The sequence below is a fragment of the Artemia sp. Qi Xiang Cuo genome, chromosome 12 (genome assembly GCF_049724085.1).
Source record: "Artemia sp. Qi Xiang Cuo chromosome 12, ASM4972408v1, whole genome shotgun sequence".
Taxonomy (NCBI): domain Eukaryota; kingdom Metazoa; phylum Arthropoda; class Branchiopoda; order Anostraca; family Artemiidae; genus Artemia; species Artemia sp. Qi Xiang Cuo.
Window position 1 is genome coordinate 59,874,228 of NC_142805.1, and position 25,980 is coordinate 59,900,207.

The following is a 25,980-nucleotide window of genomic DNA, read 5'->3' on the forward strand; positions in this document are numbered from 1 at the left end:
TTTGATGTAAACTAAAATTATATATATACATATATATACACATATATATATATATATATATATATATATATATATATATATATATATATATATATATATATATATATATATATATATATATATATATATATATATATATATATATATATATATATATATATATATATATATATATATAATAAGTGGAACGGTTATCCATAAGCGATGGTAAATGTCCTTTGCAAAAGCTACAATATTGGACGCCTTGTGTATTGGAATATCAAAAAGGACATAAACAACTGAAGAAATACTTGAGTTTAATGTAATAATATAGGGGAGAATAAATACATAAAAACGAATATTAATAAAAACTATAATCGAAAAATCCGTCACTCAAATTAAGCTACAACAAGTCTGTCCAAGTGCCGATAATTAAAGCAGCGCCGGCCAGAAAATTCACACAAAATTTGTCTTCTACCTCTTTTGGCATAAAGTCGACATCTTTTTTGCTAGTCATGCTTTTTGGCATACGGAAGCCAAGTGATTTCACAAGTTCCCAAACCATGGCATCCTCCCAAACTATGACAAAGTCATAAAAGAAGAAATGGAGGCTCTAGCCAGGTGAAAAAAAAAACAACCAATGCCATCTAGCACTACCCAGCATTTTTAGCCATTTGATGGCAAAGATTCTTTTGGAATTTTCACTTGTCATGCTTTCTGGCATACAGAGCCAAGTGATGTCAAAAGACAATCCCCAAACCACGGCAAGTAACATAAAGGAAAAAAGCATGGAAAATTCATACAGAAGAAATTGAAGCTTTTGTCAGGGGGGAAAGCTACCAATGCCATCTAGCGTTAACTAGCACAATCGTAGAGCTAATCATAAAACATAAATGGAATATTATTGTATTTTTCAATTTTGCTTTACGCTGGTTCATAAATAAGGACTTTTTTTCCAAAATGGCATAATAGATTAGTTGGGAAAAAAATCTCGCAAGCCAATGTTCTGCATAGTAAACTAGTCCAAACTATTTGGAAAATTTTCAGGTTCAATATTTTAGTAAAGAAAAACCTAATTTTTTAATAAAACCAAGTTTAATAAACAAAATCAAGTAAGCTAAAACTTAATATTTTAAGATCAACATTTTAGTAAACTAAGACCAATTTGAACCATTTAAAAAACTTTCTAATCTTTCAGTTAATATATTGGACTTGAAGTGGAACAAGCTGATGCAACTTCAATCGCTAGCTTATTTAAGTTCTCTCTATTTCAAATATTCTATATTATTGCATTCATAAAGAGCATGCATAAATGTAAAGGTAGTAATTAATGATCATGCGCGGAAGAGCTAGATGGCAGCAGCGTTTCAATTCTTAAAAGAAATCGCCGGGGAGTGTCCGGGCATTAGTTAAAACGATCTGTGGTTACGCCCATTTATATAATCAGTGTTTGGTATAATTGAACTACGGTCGACAAGTGTGATAACCACAGTTCATATAATTATCCAGTATGATAATTCCCTATCTCACCCATTATAAAAACCCGGACCGGGGTGCGAGTGCTCCAGAGAACGTAGAAACATAAGCTACGTCAGATCTTTTCACGGGTAGACAAGTCAGACGCGAAACAATCGGAAACAAGCGGAAACCCGCTATTAATAACTGCACGAAGAAGTGGGAGGAGCTTTTTGTTCGCAACGAGAACGAAGACCAGAAAAGATCTGCGATAATCTTACTGGATAATTATATGAACTGTGCTGATAACCAACTGAAAGATTGCGGGCTTGTTTGAAAATTTGCTTCAACTGAAACTGCACTTTTCTGCACCAAAACCTGAAAAAAAAGTTAATATTACTATAAAAATCTTAAACATCCGTTTATACGTCATAATTTTCCAATTGAAACTACTATTCTAGCAAAAGGGTTAACAATTTTTTCCAAAGAATTTAAATATTTAATGATTTAATGCGGGATAAAACTGTGTCTCAAGGAGGAGTTGGGGTGGTGAGCTGCAAAGTTTCAGAACCTATGATCAGCCTTACCCCTGAGTCAATCAATAACCACTAATGGTAAAATGCAGTTGCTTTTGGCAATTTATATTTTTATAAATACATATGGCAACTTATTCTGACTTTTACAATGGATTTTAGAAAACTTAAAATTGTGTCTCAAGCAAAGGGGCGGGGTGGTGAGCTGCGAAGTTTGAGAGCCTATGGTCAACGTTAACGCCCCCAGTCAATAAATTAATATAAGCATTAATTATAATATCCAGTCACTTTCGGCAATGTATATATTTTAAATAAGTTATTCCAACTTTTACACAGTATTTTAGAGAAATTCAATTTTATGTGGGATAAAATTGTGTCTCGAGCATGGAGTGGGGTGGTGACATGAGCGCCCATAAGGGCGGAGCAAGGGGGGCGCACGCCCCCTCCCCCTGGCTGAATGACGGTGTCATATATTTGTATTAATTAAAAAAAAAACTTCCCACAGAATAAGTTTTCAAAGAAAAGTAAAGAGAAACTCAAAATGACCAGAAATTAGAATAAATAGCGGAGTCAAACTCGAAACGAGCAAAAATTAACATTAGTAGGGCTGATAACCCCCATGCCTTCTCAAGACCAGAACATAATTTACGCTTTACTGAAAACAAAATATGTTTAAATGTTTTCACTTTTTTTTTTACTTAAATAAGTAAAAAACTTTTTTCCTCACTTTTTTTTTTACCCATTTTTTATTTTAAGAAATAAGCATCAGTATAGGTAAATTAAACTGACAATCCACGGTTATTTCTTTCAGTAAAGCCTAAGTTATGTTCTGGTCTTAAGAAGGCATGGGGGTTGTCAGCCCTATTAATGTTAATTTTTGCTCTTTTTGAGTTGACTCGGCTATTTATTATGATTTCTGTTCGTTTTGAGTTTAATTTAATTGTTGATAGTGATTTGTGGTAGTTTACGCTTGGAAGATTATTGACTTTATTTCTGCCCATTTTTGGCTTAATAGAGCTCTTTACTTTTCTTTGAATAGCTTTTTTTGTTGAACGTTTTTTAGGTGAATCTCTGTTCGTTTTTTATTGACAAAGTCATTTTCATGAAAAAAAAAATTATATCTTTTCGGGTTTTTTTTTCTACAAGAATCCATATTTTAGCATAATTATGGGGGTTTGACATGTCCAATATCCCTAAAGACATAGTTGCTGGACCGTTCTACTATGTTGAACAAAATAGTTGTCTCAAAATTTTTACTAGATGTGTTTGGGACATAAATCGGCTTAAGAGACGGGCTGATTGCCCTCCAATCTCAAAGGACCCTAGAACTTTTAATTTTGAATCGAATTAGCTTCTTTAAATGTTTCAATCAAATTTCTAGCTATTATAGAGTGGTGCTGCCTATGATATTACTTATATGCCTTTTTGAAGATCTGCATGTATACAGTTTTTTCGTTTCATTGAAAGGCCCCCTAAACACTTCCTAGAAGTTTCACCTTAATACTCTAAGCGTTATTAGCTACAGTAACTGTAGTTGTAGTACTAAAAGTATACACATAGTGCCTACTGGCTCGTTCAAAATCCCCACAACTTACTCTTAAAGATCTAACTTAATAATATAAATTGTTCTTGAGATATTGCTTTGTCACCTTTTTGAAAGTTCACATGCTCATAGTTTGTTTTGATTTAGTTCAACGTCCGCCTAAAAATTTCTTATATTTGATTACTGAAGACATTGTTATATTCTCTTGGACTATTGGCTACAAAATGGCTGTCTCACAATTTCGATCGAATGTGTTTGGGGAAAAGAGGATATCAGGGAGAAGTGGGCTATTTTCTCTCCATCACGCTTTACTCTTAAAATGGAGCTAGAAGTATGCATTTCCAATCAAACGAGACTCCTCTAAAGTTCACAAGACCACTTATTCATAAAAACCTTACATCCACCGGTACATAGCTCAAAGCTCTTATCTCAATACTCGGTATGACTGTGTCAGCCCCAAAAACCGTTTTGTGAGATCTCTGGTCTATTTTTGAACAAATGACTGTGTTAGTATGTCTATTGGATGTAGGTGGTGGCAATGTAACGGTGAGGGGGGGGGCATAGATGCGCTCCAATAAATTTTACTACTTAAAATGGCTCTTAAACTTCCGATTTCCAATCCAATGCGCCCCCTCCGAAATTTATACGACCACCGTTTCCATAAAAACCTTAAATGCCCTCCAGTCAAAATCTCGAAATTTTGACTGGAAGTGTTTGGGGAAATGAGGGGCATGGGGGGGGGGTGTGGTTGCCCTCCAATCACTTTTGACTATTAAAGAAGGCACTAGCCCTTACAACTACCAACCGACTGATCCTTTTTTGAAGTTTCTACGACAACAAATGGTCATCTTAAAATGTCTATCAGGTGCGTTTCTGGAAAATACGACTTGTGTGTGTGTGTGGGGGGGGGGGGGCTATTTGCCTTCTGATCACATTTACTGTTAAATAAGAGCACTATAACTTCTGGTTACCAATCCAATTAGCCCTCTTTAAAGTTTATATGACCACCATTTCTACAAAAACCCTATATGACTCCAGGCATAACTTACAATCCTTGACCTAAGAGCTATATGGGGGGGGTGTATCCTCAAAGACATAATTTCTGGGCCTTCCAAATACATTGAACAAAATGGATATCTCAAAAATTATAATTGAATGTGTTTGGGGAAATGGTGTATGGGGAGGGGCTGCATGACCTCCAATCCCTTTTGACTGTTAAAAAGGCTAGTAGAACTTCTGATTACCAATCAAATGAGCCCCCTGTGAGGTCTATACGACCACCCGTTCTTTCAAAAACCTTATATCCCCACACGGCATAACTTACAACCCTTGCCCTGAGGGTTTGGGGGGGGGGGGGTTGTCATTCTCAAAGTCATAAATTCTGGACCTTAAGACTAAACAGAACTAAATGACTATCTCAAAATTTTGATTGGATGTGTTTGGGGAAGTGATTGAAGTGGGGGAGGGGGAGCTGGTTCCCCTTCATGAGGTCTTTCGAAGTTCCTATGACATTTTTTTTCTACACGAAATGCCCTGGTCTAAAAAGAACAATATATTTTGCCCACATTGCTCTTTACTTAGGCAGCACTATAGCGCTGCCTATGATATTTTGTCTTGAGATTTCAATTATACAGCACTTGAAGTGCCGATTAGACCAGGAAAGCCCCCCCCCCCAAAAAAAAATTCAGTCTTTGGGCGCCCATGGGTGGTGAGCTGTAAAATTTGAGTACTGATGATCAAACTCACCATCCCTTTTCAATCAATTAGTGTAAGCATTAATGGTAATATGTAGTTACTTTTGGCAGTTTATATTTTTATAAATATACCTACTACTAATAACTTATTCCAACTTTAATAATAGATTTTAGAGAACTCTGATTTAGTGCAGGATAAAATTGTATCTCAACTGGGGTGGAGTGGATTAAATGGTGAGAACCTATGATTCACCTTAACACCCCTTGTCATTCAATAAGCATTCATGATAATATGCATTTACTTTTGGCAATTTATATGTCTTGATTGCATGAAAGACACTTACTTAGAAAGTACGTTTTGATATTTTGAAGCTTAAAATAGTCAAATAGGTGGTATGTTGTGGTGCACAATCTCTGCTTGGTAATACAGGGTCTGGGATTTGATCCCCAAGGTTGGGAGACAGGCTTGCTGCCTGTCCCAGTGAAAAAGAACTAGCAACTGAAACGTCGATACCCTATGCGCCATCAATGGCTCTGAAGCACATTCATTTTATCCTTTTCATATAGGTGGTTGGCGACTCGCCCCCCCCCCAACCTTCTAGTAAATGGTGAGTTGATTAAGCAAAACACCTGGTGGATTTGGACCACTGTTGCTATCAGTGGTGTTAGTTCATGGATATTAGCGGTGGGGGCGAAAATGTATTTTTATTTTGATCTAGGGGAAGAATTTTTTTCAATTTTTGCAAAGAAAATACCGTAAAATACATTTTTCAAGGAAAATACTGAAAAAATATTTTTTTAATCTATGATGGGAGAGGAGGGATATCTGGGGAAGTATTGCCCACTCCAAATGACGCCATTGGCTGCTATGTGAGGAAATCAGATGATTGTATAGCCCTTCAGCAACTCCTAAATATTTCAGTCAAAACGTAAACTAAACTCTTCATAAATCCACTCAAAAATATGCGGTTTTAGCTGTCTTATGTATTTATATTAATACTGGATTATTCAGTTGAAAGTGAATAAGCAATAACTAAATAAATATATACCTTTAGCTTATCACCAGTTGAATCTTCAAGAACGGTAATCATCTTTCAGCATCAATTTATAATTTGATAGGCAGTTGACACTCATGACTTGAAATCCACTAATGAACTTGTTAGCATAAAATTAACACTTATTTACATACACGGAAAACGTAGAACACGAGAGAGAATTATCCTTTTCTTCCACCAAATCCTCCTCTTCCAATTGAGAACCCTCCTTTGCCAATTGAGAACCCTCCCTTCTTTCCTCCTGACATTTTTTTACCTCCAGACATTTTGTTACTTAAAACAGCTGCTCCTCCTGCTATAGCTGCTCCTTTCAATCCCTGTTTGGCGAAACCCCCTCCACACCACCCACCAAATCCACCAAATGGGATAGGTAGGAAGATAGGAAGGATGAGAGGGAATCCAGGTCTTCTTATAGCTACATTTTCAGACTTCAGTTTACGAATCAAAGCAGTATCATTTGTGGAACAGGCTAGAGCGTCTTCACAAAAATATATGGCTGAGCAGTTGAGAAAAATTGATAAATCGTAGGTCTTTTCTTCTGATGTGGTATTTTGAGTGGTCACATTCTGAGGTGCCACAGTTTCTGAAGCTGTTTCAGAATTTGGAAACTCTGGGATTGTTTGATTGTTTAGAGACTCTGATGTTGTTTCGCTGTTTAGAGATTTTGTGGTAGTTTCATTCTTTAAGATTTCTGTTGTTGCATTGTCATCATGAAACTGGACGTCTACAAGCGAATTTAAAATATCCTTGGGCAGATCAACGTCGGAACTAGCAACTGTTGATGAATTTGATGTAGCCTTGGTGGTTTCTTTAAGAGTTGTGTCATTGCTATTGCCCTTGGTCAAATTAGCTAAAATAATAGGATTGCATTTCTTCAAATTTGGGCAGTTTACAAATTCAGACAAGTTCTTCACAAGGGTACAATTCTTATATGGGTTTGTTAATTCTGATTTTTTTGGTCCTTCTTTCTTTGGGTCTTCCTTGCTAGATCCAGCGATCAGTGCAATGATTACTGCAATGACGACACAAAAGAGGACAATGTACAACAATTTCCGTTTAAAGAATTTTGGCTTCTCCCCTGCAGCAGCCCCATTCTACTGATCAATATATGTACTCTCAAAATTTTGATTCCCATATGTATCCTTTGGTAGATCTTCATTCTGGTAACTTGGTGGGGTTGGGCCAAAGTTTTGGTATCCAGGTGTGTATTGTGGTGGCTGAGTAGGGTAAACGTTATGTGGTGGCTGAAACGGTTGGGTTGGATAAGGTGGTTGATTTGTCACTGCATTATAAGGTGGTGGGTTTGGCTGATGTTCATCAACAAATCCAATCGGACGTGCAGGTTGATTGAATGGGGAAATCGGTTGTTCTTTTGACATCTAAAAAATGATACATTTTAACTAATGTTGATTTAGTGAAAATTTTGGTTAACAATAAATTTTAACTAAATTTAAGCAAAACTGATAAGTTACAAATTATAAATTTTAGCATTTGTTTAGTTAATGCACGTAGTTCAAAGCAGAGTTATTGAGTTTGCGGAAGGGGGCTGAAAAAAATAAGAAATACGGTTTTAAGCCTAATATCCCAGAGGTAAGAGAGAATTCTATCTGCATCATGTTTTCGGGACTGGTGCATTTAAAATATCAACGACATCAAAATAAAACATTTTCTGGCCCATTTGGGTCTATTCGTACCTGAATACAGCTATTTTTCAATATTTCCTTCTGGTTGTTTCAAAGTTATAAAGCTTTAAACCAGTATCCCATTTTTGTCAATGTTACCACACCAAACCATAAAAAATACACAATCAAAAATAGTTATTAAAATTTATCAATGCTTTTAATCTGCTAAAAATTCAAACACTAACAATCAGCTGAGTCCCAAAGAAAACATACGCCTCCAACAGAAGACAAAACATATAAACATATATACATACGCCTCCAAAACATACATACATCCGCCTCCAAAGAAAACAGAGCACATGTTATATACGTAACCTAACCAAACCTAGGTACCTTTTAGTCCCCCTAAACCCCCCAAAAAACTAAAGTCTAAGTATAGTTCCCGGAGTGAGAAACCAATGTTCAATCACTATACATTGGAGACTACCCGGTTATTATCCTATCTGATCTTCAATTCAATTGTCGCGCACTTACCAATTTCTTGACAAGTACCAAATAATCATAGTTAGCACATTTTGCTTGCAGCCTCGATATACATCCCCCCTCCTACTGTGCAAATATATAGCCCTAATTATAGATTTTGAGTGCATTCAGCCATGGTTTCTTGTTTCAAAACTGGTTAAACCTTGTTTCAAAACCTTAAGCTGTTTAGAACCATATGTTTTTTACTTATTATTTTGCTGGTTTTTTTTTTGTTTTTGTTTTTAATTTGGCATGTGCTACTACCAAAAACTTCAAAACTGACTTTCATAGAAAATAGGATTCTTGGTTTTTTCCTATTTTTCAAAGAAATATGCTTGTCTAAGTTTTGACAAAACCGATCAAACAATCAGATTTCATTTTCCCAGTGTTTGGCCCTCAACTAATTAGTAAACTTAAGTTAATTAAACTAATTAAACAAAAATTGTAACAAATAGGCTTTGTTTTAGTAAGTTTGCACTAGTCAATGAAAAGGTATAAATAAGAATAACTGTTTTGGGAGTTCCCTTCTCTTTATAATCCAATGAAAACTTAGCCAATTTTTATATAATCACAAAAATCGGTTTCCCTTGGCAGTATTGAATTAGAGTTTTTGTTTTCTTACTCCCATTTCAGTCTATTTAGAGTTCTGTCACTATCACAATTACATCTTTAGTATAGTCACATTAATAGTTTACTTTTATTGACTCAAATCTCTGACAACAGCTATATTTAAGGATGGCATCAAGTTGTTCCAGGAAGAATAGGCTGAAAAAGTTTCCTGGGGGCTAGGGCTAAAAAGTTAAAGTTTCATCTTTTTCCAGATTGCTGCAAAAATTTGCAATTTTTATGTCTTTGGTTTTCTAAAAAGTGCATTTTTAACTTTAATGTGATCCCTAGTGCCCTTAGAAGGTTTAAAATACAGCAAAGGCAGTTAGGGCTCCTCCTATGTCAATAAAAATTAATGTCAAATGCTATTCTTTGTTTAATACTGTTTTGTTAAACTTCAAGCAAAAATGACTTTGTCTCTCTCTGGCTAAAGGTAACATGATCTATTTAAGACATTTGAGAGTTTTTAATTTGGCATACGCAGAGTGAATTTTTTGAGGGGAGTGTTCAGGGGCAAAAAGATGATAGGATAAATTGTAAAACCCAGTGATGTCAAGGGGCTAGGCCCCTGATTAAGTAGGAGGTCTCTAGGATGGCAAAATCATTGGTGATTGACAAGGGCGGATCCAGGATTTTTTTTTTCGGGTGGGGGGGGGGGTTTACTAATTTTGACTCAGTTTTCAACTAATTTTACTGATTTTTACCTAGGCTTTACTAATTTTCGACTCATTTTCGACTCGGTCAAAAATTTCGGGGGGGGGGGGGTTCACACCGGGTAACCCCCCCTGGATACGGCCTTGGTGATTGATCACCTATAAGTTTTGTCTCAATTTTCAACTTTTCCTTCTGCATTTTTTTTCATCGACCATTTCAGCAACTTTTACACAATTTGAAAAGAGCCAAATTACAAATTTCAAGGATTGCCAAACACATTTTTAGGAAAGATATCATTTGACTTTTTAATCTTGATTGTCCTATGACAGCAACACACAATTCAGGATTTTGAGCACATCTACGTTCCCTTTTTTAATCTCTGAGCCATCACTGCACAACAGCATTTAGACAACACTGCCTTTTTTATAAAATAAGCAAAATTTTTTTATAAAATAAGTCAACAACAGCAACCGTACAAGAAAATCGAAATATATTTTCTTGATTATTATCGCTTCTAACCAGTAGTTGTACCAAACCTATCCTGCTCAAGTCATCCTCAGGGATATACTGTGGTTTTTATCCTTCCAATATTTTTGTGATTCGTTTTTTTTAAATTATTTTTCCAAGACTAATTTTTTTTAATTTTTGTTTCCAAAAGATTTGTAAATCAGGAATATTTCGTAATTAATCAAAAAAAAAACGTACCCCCATATAACAAAACAAATTCAATAGGGAAAGATACACAACCTAGCTGGTCAAGCATATTATCTGAAAGTTCTAATTGTATCTCCATTTCAGAGAATATGACATTGATAACTGTAGGTCCTAATGCAACCATAAATGATGATAATGGGTTTCAAGAGCTCTCTAGAAGCTCTAAAAAAAGGAACAAAAATCTCCCCAATTAAAAGCATTTCCCCTCTCCCTGCCCAAGATCCTCCCTCCAAAAACTTACGAATTTACCTTAACATTACTCCCACTACCCCCTTTGAAATAAAAATGATAACTGCAATAAGAGTTGCAATTTTTAAATTGCTAAAATCAATGTTCTCTCGTAACATTAACCGTGATGGATCTCTGCTAATAGCTGTAGAAGATCAGAAATCAGCAGATACAATAATTAACCTTAAATCCCTTCTGAATATCCCAATTATTGCTTCTAATTGGAACCCAAAACAATCACCAACAAAAATTGTAGTTTACAATGTTCCCCCAGAGATATCTACTCAGGAGTTAAAAGAAGGCCTCTCAGATAGGGCTGGAAACACAATCCCAGTTGAGGATGTTACCCAACTTGGAAAACCTAACTCTACTGGCCTAAAAACTAGTAGATCCTTCTTATTCACACTAAATGATAAAATTGATATCCCAGAAAAATTATTCCTATTTGGGCAAATCAAACCACACAAGGAATACAAACCTAAGCCTATTCAGTGTCAGAAGTGTTTCAAACTGGGACACACGACAAACAAATGCAATGAAATTCTCCAAGAGTGTAGTAATTGTAAATCTTTCCATCCTAAAGAGCTGACAACTTGCAAAAACACCCAGCCTACATGCATCAATTGCAAAGGTCCACATGAATCTACAAATAAATCATTATGCCCTGCATACAAGAAAAGAGCTCTAACACTCCAAATATCAACAGAGAAGGCCATCCCATACCCCTTTGCAGCAATGGAAGCAAATGCTGCCCAACAATACCAAATAAAGCCTGTAATGAAACCAACCAAAACCCCCAAGTCAAATGCCCCAAATGCATCAAGCACCCCATATAAAACAACATCTTCTAAGCCCCCTAGCTCAAATCCCTATCAGAAGGAATCACCAAGCCAGCAAGTCTCGTTTTCCGGTGAGATGAGGCCAGCCTGGCCCTCCCTCCCAAGAAGAAACAAGCCAGAAACACTACCAGGAATCAATCCCTTAACCAACAAACAGGATGCACTACCAAAAATGCAATCCCCAAATATATGCTTATTTATTCTAAACTGTAATGCAGTTCAGGTCATGAACATACATCAACTACAGAAAACAAAAATTATTGCAGAATTGGCAAAAATCTACATCCCAGATGATATGCTCATTCAAGCAAAAAAAGATCTTGCTTTACTTTTAACAAAGCTGAACATTGATACACAGTCATATGAAGAATAAATCAACAACACAACATTTATCAATACTCCAATGGAATGTAAGATCACTCACAGAAAATAAGCTAAATGAACTAATATCATTTATGAATAATAATTCCATTAATATTGCTTGCCTCCAGGAAACTCATTTAACCCAAAATCAACAAATTAAGTCTCTGGGATACACTATCCTGAGAAAGGATAGATCTTCAGAGAGAAAAGGAGGTGGTGTAGCTTTATTAGTTAATAATAATATAAAATTTTGTGGCATCAATTTTCCAGATTTTGAAAATGATGTTGATGTAATTGGTATAAGTGTTTGGCTGAATAATTTAAAAACCTACATAATAAGCTTTTATAACCCTAATGGCCAAACTTCAGATGCCAAGGATTTCTTTAATTATATAAATAATTCTAATATGTTAAAAAACATCATTATTTGTGGTGATTTCAATGCCCACAGCCTTTTGTGGGGGAATAAACCAGCAAATAAAGCTGGTAAATTTATTGAGCATATGACTTCAAATAATAATGAATTAGCTGTTGCTACCCCTCCAAACCTAAATACATATTTTAACCCCAAAAGTGCCAAATTCTCCACAATTGACCTACAAATTGTGTCTTTAAATTTTTTGAACAAAATTTACATAAATAAAATTGATAGTCTATGTACAGAACACTTTGCTATAGTTTGCTCCCTATATGAACCTGCTGTAACTTCATCTCATACCTCCAAATATATCAACACTAAAGCAAATTGGTCTATTTTCCAAAATAAGCTAAATGATGAAATTACAAGTTTCACCCAAAGTTCATGCATTTCTAACACAACAGTTGACACACATGCTGAAGCCTTGACATCTTTACTAATAAATACAGCTAATCATGCTATCTCCAGGACAACACCTAAGAAAACATTCCCTAAACAAATTCCTAAAGCATGGTGGACAAATGAGTGCCTAAATAAATGGAAGATAAAAAAGGCAGCTAGGACAGAATTCATAAAAAAACCAACACCTACTACATATTTAAAAAAATTACAAGCAGAATCTAATCTAAAAAGGACTATAATAGATGCTAAATATAAATACTGGAATAATTTTGCAAATAATCTCTCCAGAGAAACGCATGAGCCAATTATACATAAAGTCATAAGCCACATATGTGGGAAAAAGACTTCTCCCAACCCACTCCTGTATGAGCTTATACATAATAATACCCATTATGACAATGATATTGAAAAGGCTAACCTATTTGCAACTCTTTTTGTTAATAAGCTAACATCAAACAATCAAAGCAATCTGTCCACAATTCCTATGAACCCTAGTTACCAACCACGCCCAGGATCCGAGTACATAACTAATCCATTGTCAATCCAGGAATTGAATAATGCAATACATCATATTAGGTCCAAAACTAGCAGCAGCTATGACAATATACACCCTACATGGATAAAGAATCTCACACCTTCATACAAACAAGAACTGCTAAATTGTTATAATCACGCTTGGGCATCCTCTAGGTTCCCCAATATATGGAAATGTTCGTCCCTCCTACCAATCCTAAAGAAAAATAAACCAAAAGATAACCCTGAGTCTTATAGGCCCATAATGATTACACCTGTGATGGGGAAAATAATGGAGAAAATGATTTATCACAGACTCCTCTGGTTTGTTGAGAAAAATAACATGATCCCACACACTCAAACTGGATTCAGGAAATACCACTCCTCAACAGATGCTTTCATTTTGCTAACAAATGCAATAAATGAATCTTTCTCAAAAAATAATATCCTAGTGGCAGCTTTCCTTGATTTTGAAGGAGCATATGACAATGTGAACCACCAAATCCTTTTAAATAAACTTGAAAACCTTGGAGTACCTCCCAAGCTAGTATCATTTATTAAATCCTTCATAGAAGTGCGAAGTTTCATTGTTTGTGTTTGTTCAGCCTCTTCACCCCAAAAGACAATATCCAAAGGCCTACCTCAGGGAGCAGTCCTCAGTTGCCTCCTATTTGCCCTATATCTCTGGGACATGAACCTACCCCACACGAATCTACAATATGCTGATGATCTGGTGCTATGGTCATCTGGCAACACCTTTCAGATAGCACAGTCAAATCTGCAAAAGTCACTTTTCCAGTTTGAAAAATTCTCTCAACATTCAGATTTACCCATTGCACCCACCAAGTCAAAAATAATCCAATTTCACAGGAAGCGAAACCATGTTAATGCAAAACTAAATCTAAATAAAACAACTATTCCAGAGGATAATAATATTAATTACCTAGGTCTCATGCTTGACCAAAAACTTAATTTCCACCTCCACATTTCAAACACAATAAAAAAATGTTATAGAAAAGCAAATATACTAAAAAGACTTCTTTCCACACCCTGGGGTTGTAAGGGGAAAAACTTACTCAAGTTTTATAAATCACATATAAGACACCATATTGACTATTGGCTCATTGTCTATGGTGAATGTGCAAAGACCCAGATTCAATAAATTTAAACAACAAAAAATGATATAATACGTCTCATATTTTTTCTTAGGAAACCCACAAGCACCAAGTTTATGCTTATGGAGAGTGGATTAACAACAATAAGGGATAGACGTAGCTTTCTCTTGATAAAACATCTTACAAAAATTGAATCAAATACCTCACACACATTACATAATTGGTTAAGAAGTCCAGCCATGTATAGAGGTATTGCATATGAGTATGCCAATATTCAAAAGAAATTCCCTGTACCAGCAAAGTCTATTGCACCTTCTTTCCCCCAATCCCCTCCATGGAATTGGTCATTTCCCATAATAAATACTGGATTTTCAAAATGGAATAAAGATTTAACCCCCATTTCTTTTGTTCAGAAAAAATTTGCAGAACTTAATACAATTACATATAAAAATCACTTCCAAATTTTTGTTGAAGGGTAAAAAATGAATGAGAAGGTTGCAAGTGGTGTTTTCCTTCCTCACCTGAAAATTGCAATGGGCGAGAGACTATTTAATAATTTATCTATAATGTCTGCTGAGTTAAATGCCATAATCATGGGATTAGAACACCTTAAGCAAAACCAATCTTTGATTGAAAATTTGAATAATATTATCATCTATTCCGACTCTTTATCAAGCCTTGAGTTGCTGGCCTCAGCTCCTCAATATAAGTTGGACATTGACACTTATCATTGTCTCAGTATTATTGATAATCTTGCTTCAAGTGGTATAAACACTTACTTCCAGTACATTCCAAGCCACTCTGGCATAAGTGGTAATCATCAGGTTGATGAAATAGCAAAAAATGCTATAAATATTGACCAGCCAAGTGGGAGACCAATCCCAATTAGAGATATTTACCGATGGAGGCTATCAGATATTAATTTTAATAAGATTAATCCTATCCTTTCCCCCTTTCCCAATAAGTATCTTTCTAAAATTTATCATAGAATTCGTTCTGGAACAAATGGACTAAATTTCCTTGCATTCTCATATAAGCTTTCTAATTCAAGTGGTTCAATTCCCCTGTCCCCTCTTTGCAGGCATTGTAATATGAATAATAAAACAATTGACCATTGCCTATTTGAATGTAATATGCTGACGTCTGCACAACATAACTTGCTTTCTAAACTGTTAAAATACTTCAAACACCACAAAATCCCACTATCAGTCAAGAGCCTAGCCAACTATACCTGCACACAGAGCATAGAAATCGACATCTATCATCTTATATTTGAACTCCTAGAGTCGAAAGATCTGCTGAAAGATATCTGAATATATCTAATAAATATGAGGCAATCAAGCCAGTAGCTCTGTAGCCCACAGAGTGAAGCAAAAGGAAAAGGGCTAAATAGTGTTACTGAAAAGCCCGCCTGCTGTTAAATAGAAGAAGAAGAATGTAAAAAACACAACACATTCCTTTTAGTTTAGGCTTGACCACTGTATATAAATATAATATGGTATGATCATTCCCTATCTCAACCATTATACAAAGCCAGACCAAGATGTAATTGCTCCAGAGAACTTTGTCCTGTTTATTATTTTGCTTACATAAAAATTTGCCTCACAAAACCTTTATTAAGCTTCAGTTATTACAGCAAATGCATTTTTGAATTTAAAACACAACAGCACTAACAAGATGTACCTTCTATAAGAGTACTTTTCCAAAATTTTGGAGCATTTAAGAAGTATATACATATATATATATATATATATATATATATATATATATATATATATATATATATATATATATATATATATATATATAGCCTATTATTTTCTTCTATATACAGTTTTCCACAAGAACGGTTTATAGATACCAGTTTGACAGACTGTATGTCAATGAAAGGGAAGATTGAGATGGCTGGGACATGGTTTACAGATGAAGGATGGCAGAATGCCACAGATTGTTCTTTTTTTACAATCCATATGAGGCCAAGCGAAAAGCAAGCCTTCCTCAAATGGGATGAGAAGAAGGCATAAGGGAAGATTTAAAGAAAATTAGAACTTTATAGGGGTGGGTGAAGCTTTGAATAGATTGGAGTGTGTATATATATATATGCAATGGTTTTATTTTGTTACTAAATATCTCAATTATTTAGATTTATGATCATACATGTAGACAACATAACAGTAGGTTCCCATTTTCCCTGAATTTGATCCCAACCTTTCCTTTACCCAAAATAGTGGGCTAAAAACGCCCTATTAAAAAAAGATCATTAAGCCTGGACTTTCTCTGAAATTAAATTCTACCCACTGTCTTATTATTAAACACAGAAATTTGTCCAATTTTCCAATTAACCAGTAGACTAAACACTAAACCAGGTTTAGTGTTTTTAGACTGTTGTGGAGCAAGAAAGCCTTTGATTTTTCTTTCTGTGTACTTTGTTAACTCTGAAACTTGCTTTGTAATTGGGTCAAAATTCAGTTCGTCCTCATTATTTAGGACTGTAAAGAGAAGTGTCACTCCAAAAAGATTTTTTTTGCATAAAATATAACAACAAGGTACACATATAATTATTTGGTAACTGTGCAGAAAGGGTGCTTTGCTAACTCTTGAAAACTGTTGTTTTGTGTGAATAAAACACCCTAATCCAGTACATAGTTATAACAAAAATGACAAAAAGTTGGTCTTCTTATTGAAAGTACAGTACTCGTCGATTATTCTGAACACAGCCGAGAGTCCTGATCCGCAAGATCTGAGAGATATCGGTTTAACTGCCTTTATTTGGAGACAATTAGCTTAGGCTCAGTGGAAAAACTACGTTGTAGGTCTATTTTTAATAAATAATTCATATAAAGAGTTGATATTTTGGTTAGGTTACATTAGTTATTTAATATAATGTGTTTGAATTAACCAAATGTGTTAGGATTAACCTAACTTCACTTCTTGGGTGTGTTTTGTTTAACTAACAATTACCAAAAATATTCCAGATGCAAATACTCTAACCAGAGTATCCACAATGAAAAAAGAAATCTAGGAGACTATTAAATCACTCTAGCCAGCCACCATTTCTTCCTTGAATATTAATGAAAAAAAATGCTTTAAAAAATTATTCACTGAATTTGAAGAAGAAACACAGAAAGAGTTGGATACAACTTCACACATTTGCAGTTATATTATATATTTGATCTTAAAAATCTGGAACTTTTAAATTGCATAAAAAAACTACAGCCCATGAAGATAAATGGAATAGGGTTTAATAAAGGGTGGAAATTGGATAGGTTAACTGTTAGATTCTCTATTCAATGCTCTTTCAGAATATATTAATTTTTGTCATTGTAATCCCCCCATAATGATGTCAGATAGAGCCCTAGACTATATACAAAAGTTCACAGATTTTCTTCTTTTTAAATCGGATTTAACTTGCATTATGAACTGACTCTTTGATGAGAAATGAGCAGAAAACATAATTGCACAGCCACAAAATCAGCTAACTTCTGCTTAGGCCCATAGCCTAGGCTATTTCCAGCCCCATTAGGGCGACTGGGATGCAACTGAGACAGAAGAAAGTATTATATTTGGAAAGAGCACCAATTGCACAATATAATGATGTATTTCTTTTTTCCTGTATAAATTAAGGCTTATACAAAACATTAAACAAAAAAAACAAGATTCAGATTCAAATAATTTTTTTTTTTGGTTCAATGTACAAACCACAAAATCAGTACTTTTGAATTTTATATGGCCTATGGCTATATCTGACCTCACCAGGGGGGAGGGGCCTGGATAAATGTTCCAGAAGTGATTATTATATTTAGGAAATACTTTGAATATAGGATATCATGGTATTCTGGTGTGCAAAAAGTCAAGTAGCATAGTAGCCATGCTACCAAGGGCGGATCCAGGATTATTTTTTTTTTTGGGGGGGGGGGGGGTACTAATTTTACTGATTTTTACCTAGGTTTTACTAATTTTCGACTTGGTCTAAAATTTCGGGGGGGGGGGTTCAAACCGGGTACCCCCCCCCCTGGATACAGCCTTGCATGCTACTTGGCAGTTTTCCTTCAGGAAATGACAGTGCTCCCATTATTCCCAAATTTGTCAACAGCTTTTGGGATTTTGTCAAGTTTTACTACTGGCCACATTAGAATTTTTGCATACCTGATGGTATTTACATGAAATAGTGAATACTTCTCACTATTTCATAATGATAATATGCTATTAACTGGGTTAAATGCCCATTAAATGAAGGGATATGATGATTTAAGCAATGACAAAGAATGACTAGATATATTATTTAGGGCACTATTGGGGGGCTGTAGTTATCATGGTAGGGTAACAATCATTATATTTGGAAATAGTGTTAATTGAATGGTATTACTCTTTTGTTATTATGTTTCTTTCAGAAGAGGTCACAGAACAGTATCCTTTTTTCCTTTCTAGTTTCTGTCTTATAAGTAGGCCTAGCCTTAGTGACAAAAAAAATGTTAGCCAAGAATGATAGTTTCCTAATAAAACAGGCCTATGTAGTTGAATCATATACTTTTCCATTTACATTTTAGAGCCTATTGTTGAAATTTATCCAGCATGCACCTTCTTCTGTGGATTCTGATTATTTTTCTACAGCATTTAGTGCTCAGAAAACATAGTCTTTAATAGGATGAAAATGGCTAACAGCATAAACTAAACAAGGCAATGGATTTATAAATTGTTTATTCAACTGAATCGTGATGAATCGCTGCCTTTGAATGAGGTAATTAGGTTCCCATTTTTATCAAAATGATATTATAATCAAATTGTAAGTTTTTTTTAGGTTAGTGATATAAACTTCTCCAAATTTAGGTAAAATTCTAGTTTAGCTACTTTTTGCTATTTTAGAATGAAAATAAAATATTCAAGTGTATGTTTAGATGCTAAAGTATGTCCTGGGAATGACATTTTGAAGTGACTATCTCAACTTCTTCTCCCTCTAAAGGGAAGTGACCTTGATGACCTTTAAAAATTGTTGTATCATGGAAGTGAAGCCTTGCAAAACAGATCTTCTGCTTAAATGAAGTATAAGAAATTTTTATTCAACTTAACAACTTTGTTCAATCCCAATTTATGAGAAGGGTCCATAAGGGGCTTAACATTCAAACCAGGACAATTATCAAATTTGGAAAGAGCAGAAAAAAGGCATCAAGTGGTAGGCTATGTTCAGCCAATTCATAGCCTAGTTCAGTAGTGGAAAGGTGTCCAAATTTATCTATTTTTTATCAAAAGTTTAATATTTATAGACTAGGCCTAGTTGGTAGATATTAAGCAATCCATATTATTGACCTACAAATAAAGTGAATATACCACAAGATGGCATTTGTTATGCTCTTTCTGAATATAATAATCAATTTTCTTGCAAATTAAATTTTAAGTCCTTTTAAGACCCTTAAAAATAATACTTTCATTCTATATTTTTGGATATAAAAATGGGTTATAATATTTGTTTCAAACTTACTATTTCATTATAAATCCATTTTTTAAAAGTTGTATAACTCATAAACATTGTTTTGAAGTTAGATAAAAAAGAAATTAAAACAAATCTGCCATGTTTTCTTCGTATTCTATTAGGGCACATAAAAACTGCCATATCACCTATATGGCAAAAAATATCAAAGCCAACAGAAGAAACATGGAAAGATGAAAAAATGGAGAAATGGTTTTGAATTTTTTATCCAACTTAAATGTGACAAATCAATGCTTGTGGATTACATAGCCTAACTTTAAAAAAATGGATTTTATATTGAAATAATAAGTTTGAAACAAATGTTTTAACCCTTTTGATATTAAAAAGCATAGAAGAAAGTTATAATTTTCAAGGGTCCAAAAAAGCCTTAAAACTGAATTTGCAAAACTGAATTAGCCTAGTTCAGTAGTGGAAAGGTGTCCAAATTTATCTATTTTTTATCAAAAGTTTAATATTTATAGACTAGGCCTAGTTGGTAGATATTAAGCAATCCATATTATTGACCTACAAATAAAGTGAATATACCACAAGATGGCATTTGTTATGCTCTTTCTGAATATAATAATCAATTTTCTTGCAAATTAAATTTTAAGTCCTTTTAAGACCCTTAAAAATAATACTTTCATTCTATATTTTTGGATATAAAAATGGGTTATAATATTTGTTTCAAACTTACTATTTCATTATAAATCCATTTTTTAAAAGTTATATAACTCATAAACATTGTTTTGAAGTTAGATAAAAAAGAAATTAAAACAAATCTGCCATGTTTTCTTCTTATTCTATTAGGGCACTTAAAAACTGCCATATCACCTATATGGCAAAAAATATCAAAGCCAACAGAAGAAACATGGAAAGATGAAAAAATGGAGAAATGGTTTTGAATTTTTTATCCAACTTAAATGTGACAAATCAATGCTTGTGGATAACATAGCCTAACTTTAAAAAAAATTGATTTTATAAAGAAATAATAAGTTTGAAACAAATGTTGGCAAAGTTCTACCAAATCATATTAGCCTATTGACTTATGCATAGAGTGAATATACCACTCAATGCCTTTTTTATGATGATTACAAATATAGTAGCCTAATCAATTCTATCGGAAATGAATTTCAGCCCCCCCTATATATGCCAATTCAGGTTATATAATTCTACAACCTAACCTAACCCTGAATTGGCATATATAGGGGGGCTGAAATTCATTTCCGATAGAAAAGATTATTATATTCATAATCAGCATAAAAAAAGGCATCAAATGGTGTATCACTTTATTCCTAACTCAATAATATGATTTGGTAGAAATTTACCCAAATGTTTTAACCATTTTGATATCAAAAAGCATAGAAGGAAATTATCATTTTCAAGGGTCCAAAAACGCCTTGAAACTGAATTTGCAAGAAGAGCAATTATTATATTCAGAAAGAGCACAGGAAATGGTGTCTAGTGGTATGTTCACTTTATTAGTAGGTTGATAATATGAACTGCTCACTGTTTATTAACTAGTCATCTATGCAATCTTCTAAACCCTAGACACATGGAAAGGGTAGCAGAGGTAGGCTAGCTTAATAGGCTAACACCTTCCTAGGTGGGCTATACTTTAGGTCCTAGATTCCTTCCTGAAATGCCATTCACCTAACATAGTTGTTTTTCAAGATAGCAAGCAGTCCTTAAACTAGAACTTTACTATGAGTTTGAACACATTTTAAAGGACATAGGCTAGTTTATCTGAGAAACAATTATTTAGGCTACCCTAGCTCAACAACTTTCAAAGCTAGTAAAAAAAAAAATGCTAAGCTATAATACCATTTTACTGACTGACCTAATTTACGGTGTTCAATCCTTCTTAAAGTTCCAAAGTAGTATAGTGACACAAGCCTATGCAGCCCCAAATTCAGAACTTAAATAATTTAGAAAGTTGATCTATTCAGATAGAATGTAGCTTTATCGCCATCTACAATTTTTAGCGCAGTAAATAGGCATTTTAATTTAAAGGGGCTTGCTAACAATGTTTAAAAAAAAGCTTTTTCGCATACTGACCAATGGACTGCGTTGCACAGGTACCGTTCTCTTGATTCGATGCCTTCGGGCAGGAGTGCAATGTGTGGTTAGAGGCAAATCATCCGAAACTTCCCGTGTTTTCTCGCCAGATTTCACCAGGTACCCATTTAGAGCTGGGTCGACTCCGACTGAGCTACAGAGTCACACCATTGATCCCAGTCCCAAACCAAATAACCAGTGGCATCAGGACTCGAACCCCTGATTCCTGGCAATGTTAGGACTCTTAACAATGTTAGGAGTCCTATATAATAACCCCTATCAATGTTAGCTAACATTTATTTGTTTGGTATTTGTTTCGACAGCGGAAACAGAATTGTTTGCTCACAGAAATACTTCGCCTTAAATTCTCCAACAAGTATTCGATTTGCTATAGATGTTCAACAACTAATAGCTAACAATGTTAGCTGTCAGTTTTTGGTTGGACTGCGAAAACACAAGTGTTGGGTAAATTGTTAGCCGACAGTATTTTGTTTGGACAGCGGAAAAACCCCTTTAATCGCATTAAATAACAGGTTTGATGTTTAAGTTCTGTGTGAGACATACAATTTGTGACAAGCATACAGTTGTAAATTGCACCAAGAAAGACAAGCTAGCTAGCTTTATCTCCAGTAGTTTCAGATCTATCCATTCACCAATGCAGGATTATGACACTTTTGAGACTGTTTATAAGAGAATAGTCTAAATTTGCTTAAAAGTACGAAATTTTTCCTGTCTTTACGCGTCTCTTACGTATTCTGATGCAATTTCAACAACAACAAAAAAAATTTAAAAAGTAATTCGTAGATAAACAGAATTTCATCTCAGCTATCGATAGATTGCAACATTGTTGCTTTATGTTGGAAATTTAAAGTGCAGGATTAGAGAATAACATAAAAAAACTTGCGCAGTCCAAATATCACTCAATAAAAGGAAAAAAACAATGCTAGGGGATGAGAAAATAATACGAGTCTAGACCATAAAAGGTCAAATGTCAATTTAAAAAAAAATATAATTGGCAAGGGTTTTGTAAGCTATATAAGTATACCTATTCTTCTTTACTTACTGGTCTTTTTGCGAAACTTGATGAAGCTTGACTCATGAAACTAACTTATTTCTGAATTGCTATAAATGGTGTATCGTACAAATTTGCAGTTTAGCTGGGTTTTTTAAGAAGGCATTACCGTTTTGAAAGATTTCCATAAAACTGAACAAAACCAAATCAATTATTTCTTTGTCGCAGGGTTACTCTCTTCTTTGAAATTTGCTGAATTTAAACATTCTGTTTGGCACAATTTTTATCACGTAGATAATTTCTGAGACCACACTGCCTTTCCATGACGATAAATAAAAGTTCAAATAGGGATAAAATCCTTTTAATAGACAGTGATGATGATAACAGTGATAGAAATTCACAAAAAATACTAGGTATTTAGGTCACATATGCAGTGACTGTCATCAGTAGTAAAACTTTACTATTTTAAGTTTTACTACTGATGACGGTCACTGCATACGTGACCGAAATATCTAGTATATTTGTGAATTTCTATCACTCTTATCATCATCACTGTCTATTAAAAGCAGTTTATCCTTATTTGAACTTTTATTTACAATTTTTATCTTTTGATGTATATTGAAATAATCAAACTTACTCGAAAGTTTAATTTTAAAATGGTTCTGAATTTGTTTTATCCCTGAGTTTCTCCACATCAAAATTTCTTTGATTTTTTTTTAATGTCGTGGTTCATTGGAGCCGAGTTTCAATTTGATTGTTACAACAACGGGTTCATGGTCTAACCGAACGTCAGCACACCTATAGCCTCACACGTTTTTTTCAAAATTGTCCTCTTCCATTTGTGAATGAAAACTACTGGTCTTGTTTTTAACAGTTACATATGGGGTGCAAAAGGAGATCGTGTGACATGGGAAAGCTTAATAATGGAGCACCATTGTCGAGTATGGATCCTGGTCTGTGATTCACCTTGGCCTGTCATTTCCTACTTTGGTGTTTAGTTTCCCTGCTGTACAAGCGATGTCATGGAGGAAGACAGTATCAAGAATAGATTACAAAGGTTGGTGAAATTTGCCTTTGATGGTATCATTTGCTTCATTAGTTGGAGCAAACAGTCATTGGCAATTTAGCACGTTGGACATGCATCTTGTATAGAGGATCCCCTTGTTGATTGCTTTTTCGAGCTTAGGGTTTCTGTTGCCTTTAAATTCGGAATGGTTGTAAATCCATCTGGGTATATGTCGGTTCTCCGACTGATAAGTGGAGCATATATCGTACCAGTGGTTGAGTTTCTTGCAGTCTGGAGTTTCATTTCCCTGCATACTTTCCATATTATTTGGTTTAGTTCATCTCTTTAACACCCTATATTAGGTTTCTTGGAAAAACGCAACATCAGAAACGCATTTGCTTTGTGAGAAAAAGGCGAAGGTTTGGAGAAAAAAAAGCAATTTGAATGCAGAAGAATTCCAAATAAAACAAAAGCAAAGAGGTTTAATATAAAATATTTGGAGATATACACTGTCACAGCTGCTTCTTTATATCTCCTATTGTACAAAGCCTTTTACCATCTCGAAGAAAAGAAGATCATTTTTCTATGTAAATATTTCAAAGCCAAACTTAATTTTATGAATATGTTTTCAATATGCGTTGAAATATTTCAGCAATTAGGGATCTATGTTTACTCACAGACCATTGAAATTCGCCAGTGTTTTGCAAAATTGTACCGTTTTTTCAAGAAATTTAATATGTGTACTATTGGATCTAAGTCCTATAATTCTTTGTCTTTTAAAGTGCTTCTCAAAAATCAAAGCCTAAATCCGCTAAATCAAATTTGATATTTTATCAGCTATTGCACCAATCTTACTTAGCTATTAATTAGGGTTTATGATTCTTTGATTAGAACTATATTAATTAGGGTTTAGTACTATTGTCTGTACAAATAAAACGATAGTCGAAAATTGCAGAAAAGCCTTTTTTTTACTGCTTAAAAAATAAAAGTCCGAATGTTTAGGCTTCACGTCGGGAAGCCTTTGCCAACGGAAAAATAAACTAAACTAAATATAATAAAACACATAAAAAAAAGGAAAAAGCCAAACAAAACGCAAACGATATAAATCTCGCATCTTAATTATGTCCCATATGGAAATGTTCTGTATTTAGCTGCATCAAGACAACGCATATGTGGGTCAAATTAGGTTGTTCTATGCATTCGGACTTTAAGTATTATTATTGAAATTTTTTTTTTTTTTATATATATATATGTTCTTTTATATTTTCATTTAGTTTTACTTGCAAATAGAAAGGCAGTGTGCTCTAAGAAATTAAATATGCTCCAATCCCTGTAAAAATTGTTTATGGATTTGATTCTTAGAAACAACAGGGGGGGGGGGATCTGAAAATTTTTTTCAGGGGGGGGGTCATAGTCACAAAAGGATTCATTTATGGGCAACGATTTATCCTGGGGTAGGATCTCCCTTTGATAATCTCAGGAAGGGGGTAGCATGTCTCTTAAATATAAGCTTCCAGTTCCTGAAAGGTCAGTTTTTTATTATATGAGAGATTCTAATCCATAACTATATATTTAGTATTTCCTTAAACTTAGTTTGGTGACATTGCATCTTATACAGATAGCGCTACAGTCTACAGCAATGATAAGACAATCTGCTTTCTTGTCCTGGTACAAGTCTGAAATTCATTTGTGGAGTAATAACTCAATTCCCAATAAACTGAAAAATACTAAAAGCTGTATTGGGATAATTTCCTGTAAACCCCTCCCCAAAATATTACAAATTTTATGATTTCCTTTTTTTTTTAGTTTTTGCTAGGCTTAAACCTTCCCTCAATATACATATCACTCTAAAAATCTGGTGTCTTTTTTTCACTGTTTGTCCATTGACACACTGCAATTTGATAGAATTATGATCTGTTATGGGGCGGACCCAACTGAATCGAGGTTTAGGCCTCAAAGGCCCATCATCTCTGCACCCCAGGTAGCTGAGCTTGCAGCTACACCACTGACCCCAAGCCTTTGGCAACACTAGGATTTGAACCTGCATCTCGAAAGACAAGGGATTGCAAGTCCAGTCCATCCCCTCACCTAAGGCACAGTTTGACATAAGAACTATCAATATAATATTAATGAAGCTGTGTTTGATCCATTTCAAAATTTTATCCACTATATCTTGGTTCAGGCC

General features: G+C 34.4%; 2 protein-coding genes across 2 annotated transcripts in view; one reads left to right on the forward strand and one right to left on the reverse strand.

The window, feature by feature from the left end:
* Positions 1–25,980, forward strand: part of LOC148946351 (rab3 GTPase-activating protein catalytic subunit-like) — a 242,629-nt gene that overhangs the window by 134,296 nt on the left and 82,353 nt on the right. The gene's annotated exons all lie outside the window — the stretch shown is intronic.
* On the reverse strand, positions 277–24,117 carry LOC148946354 (uncharacterized). Its single transcript, XM_089098216.1, has 4 exons — positions 23,920–24,117; positions 7,492–7,638; positions 6,254–7,353; positions 277–1,812 (listed from the first exon to the last, which is right to left on the reverse strand). The coding sequence occupies exons 1-3, from the start codon at positions 24,115–24,117 to the stop codon at positions 6,421–6,423; spliced, it is 1,278 nt and encodes a 425-aa protein (XP_088954342.1). The 3' UTR covers positions 277–1,812; positions 6,254–6,420.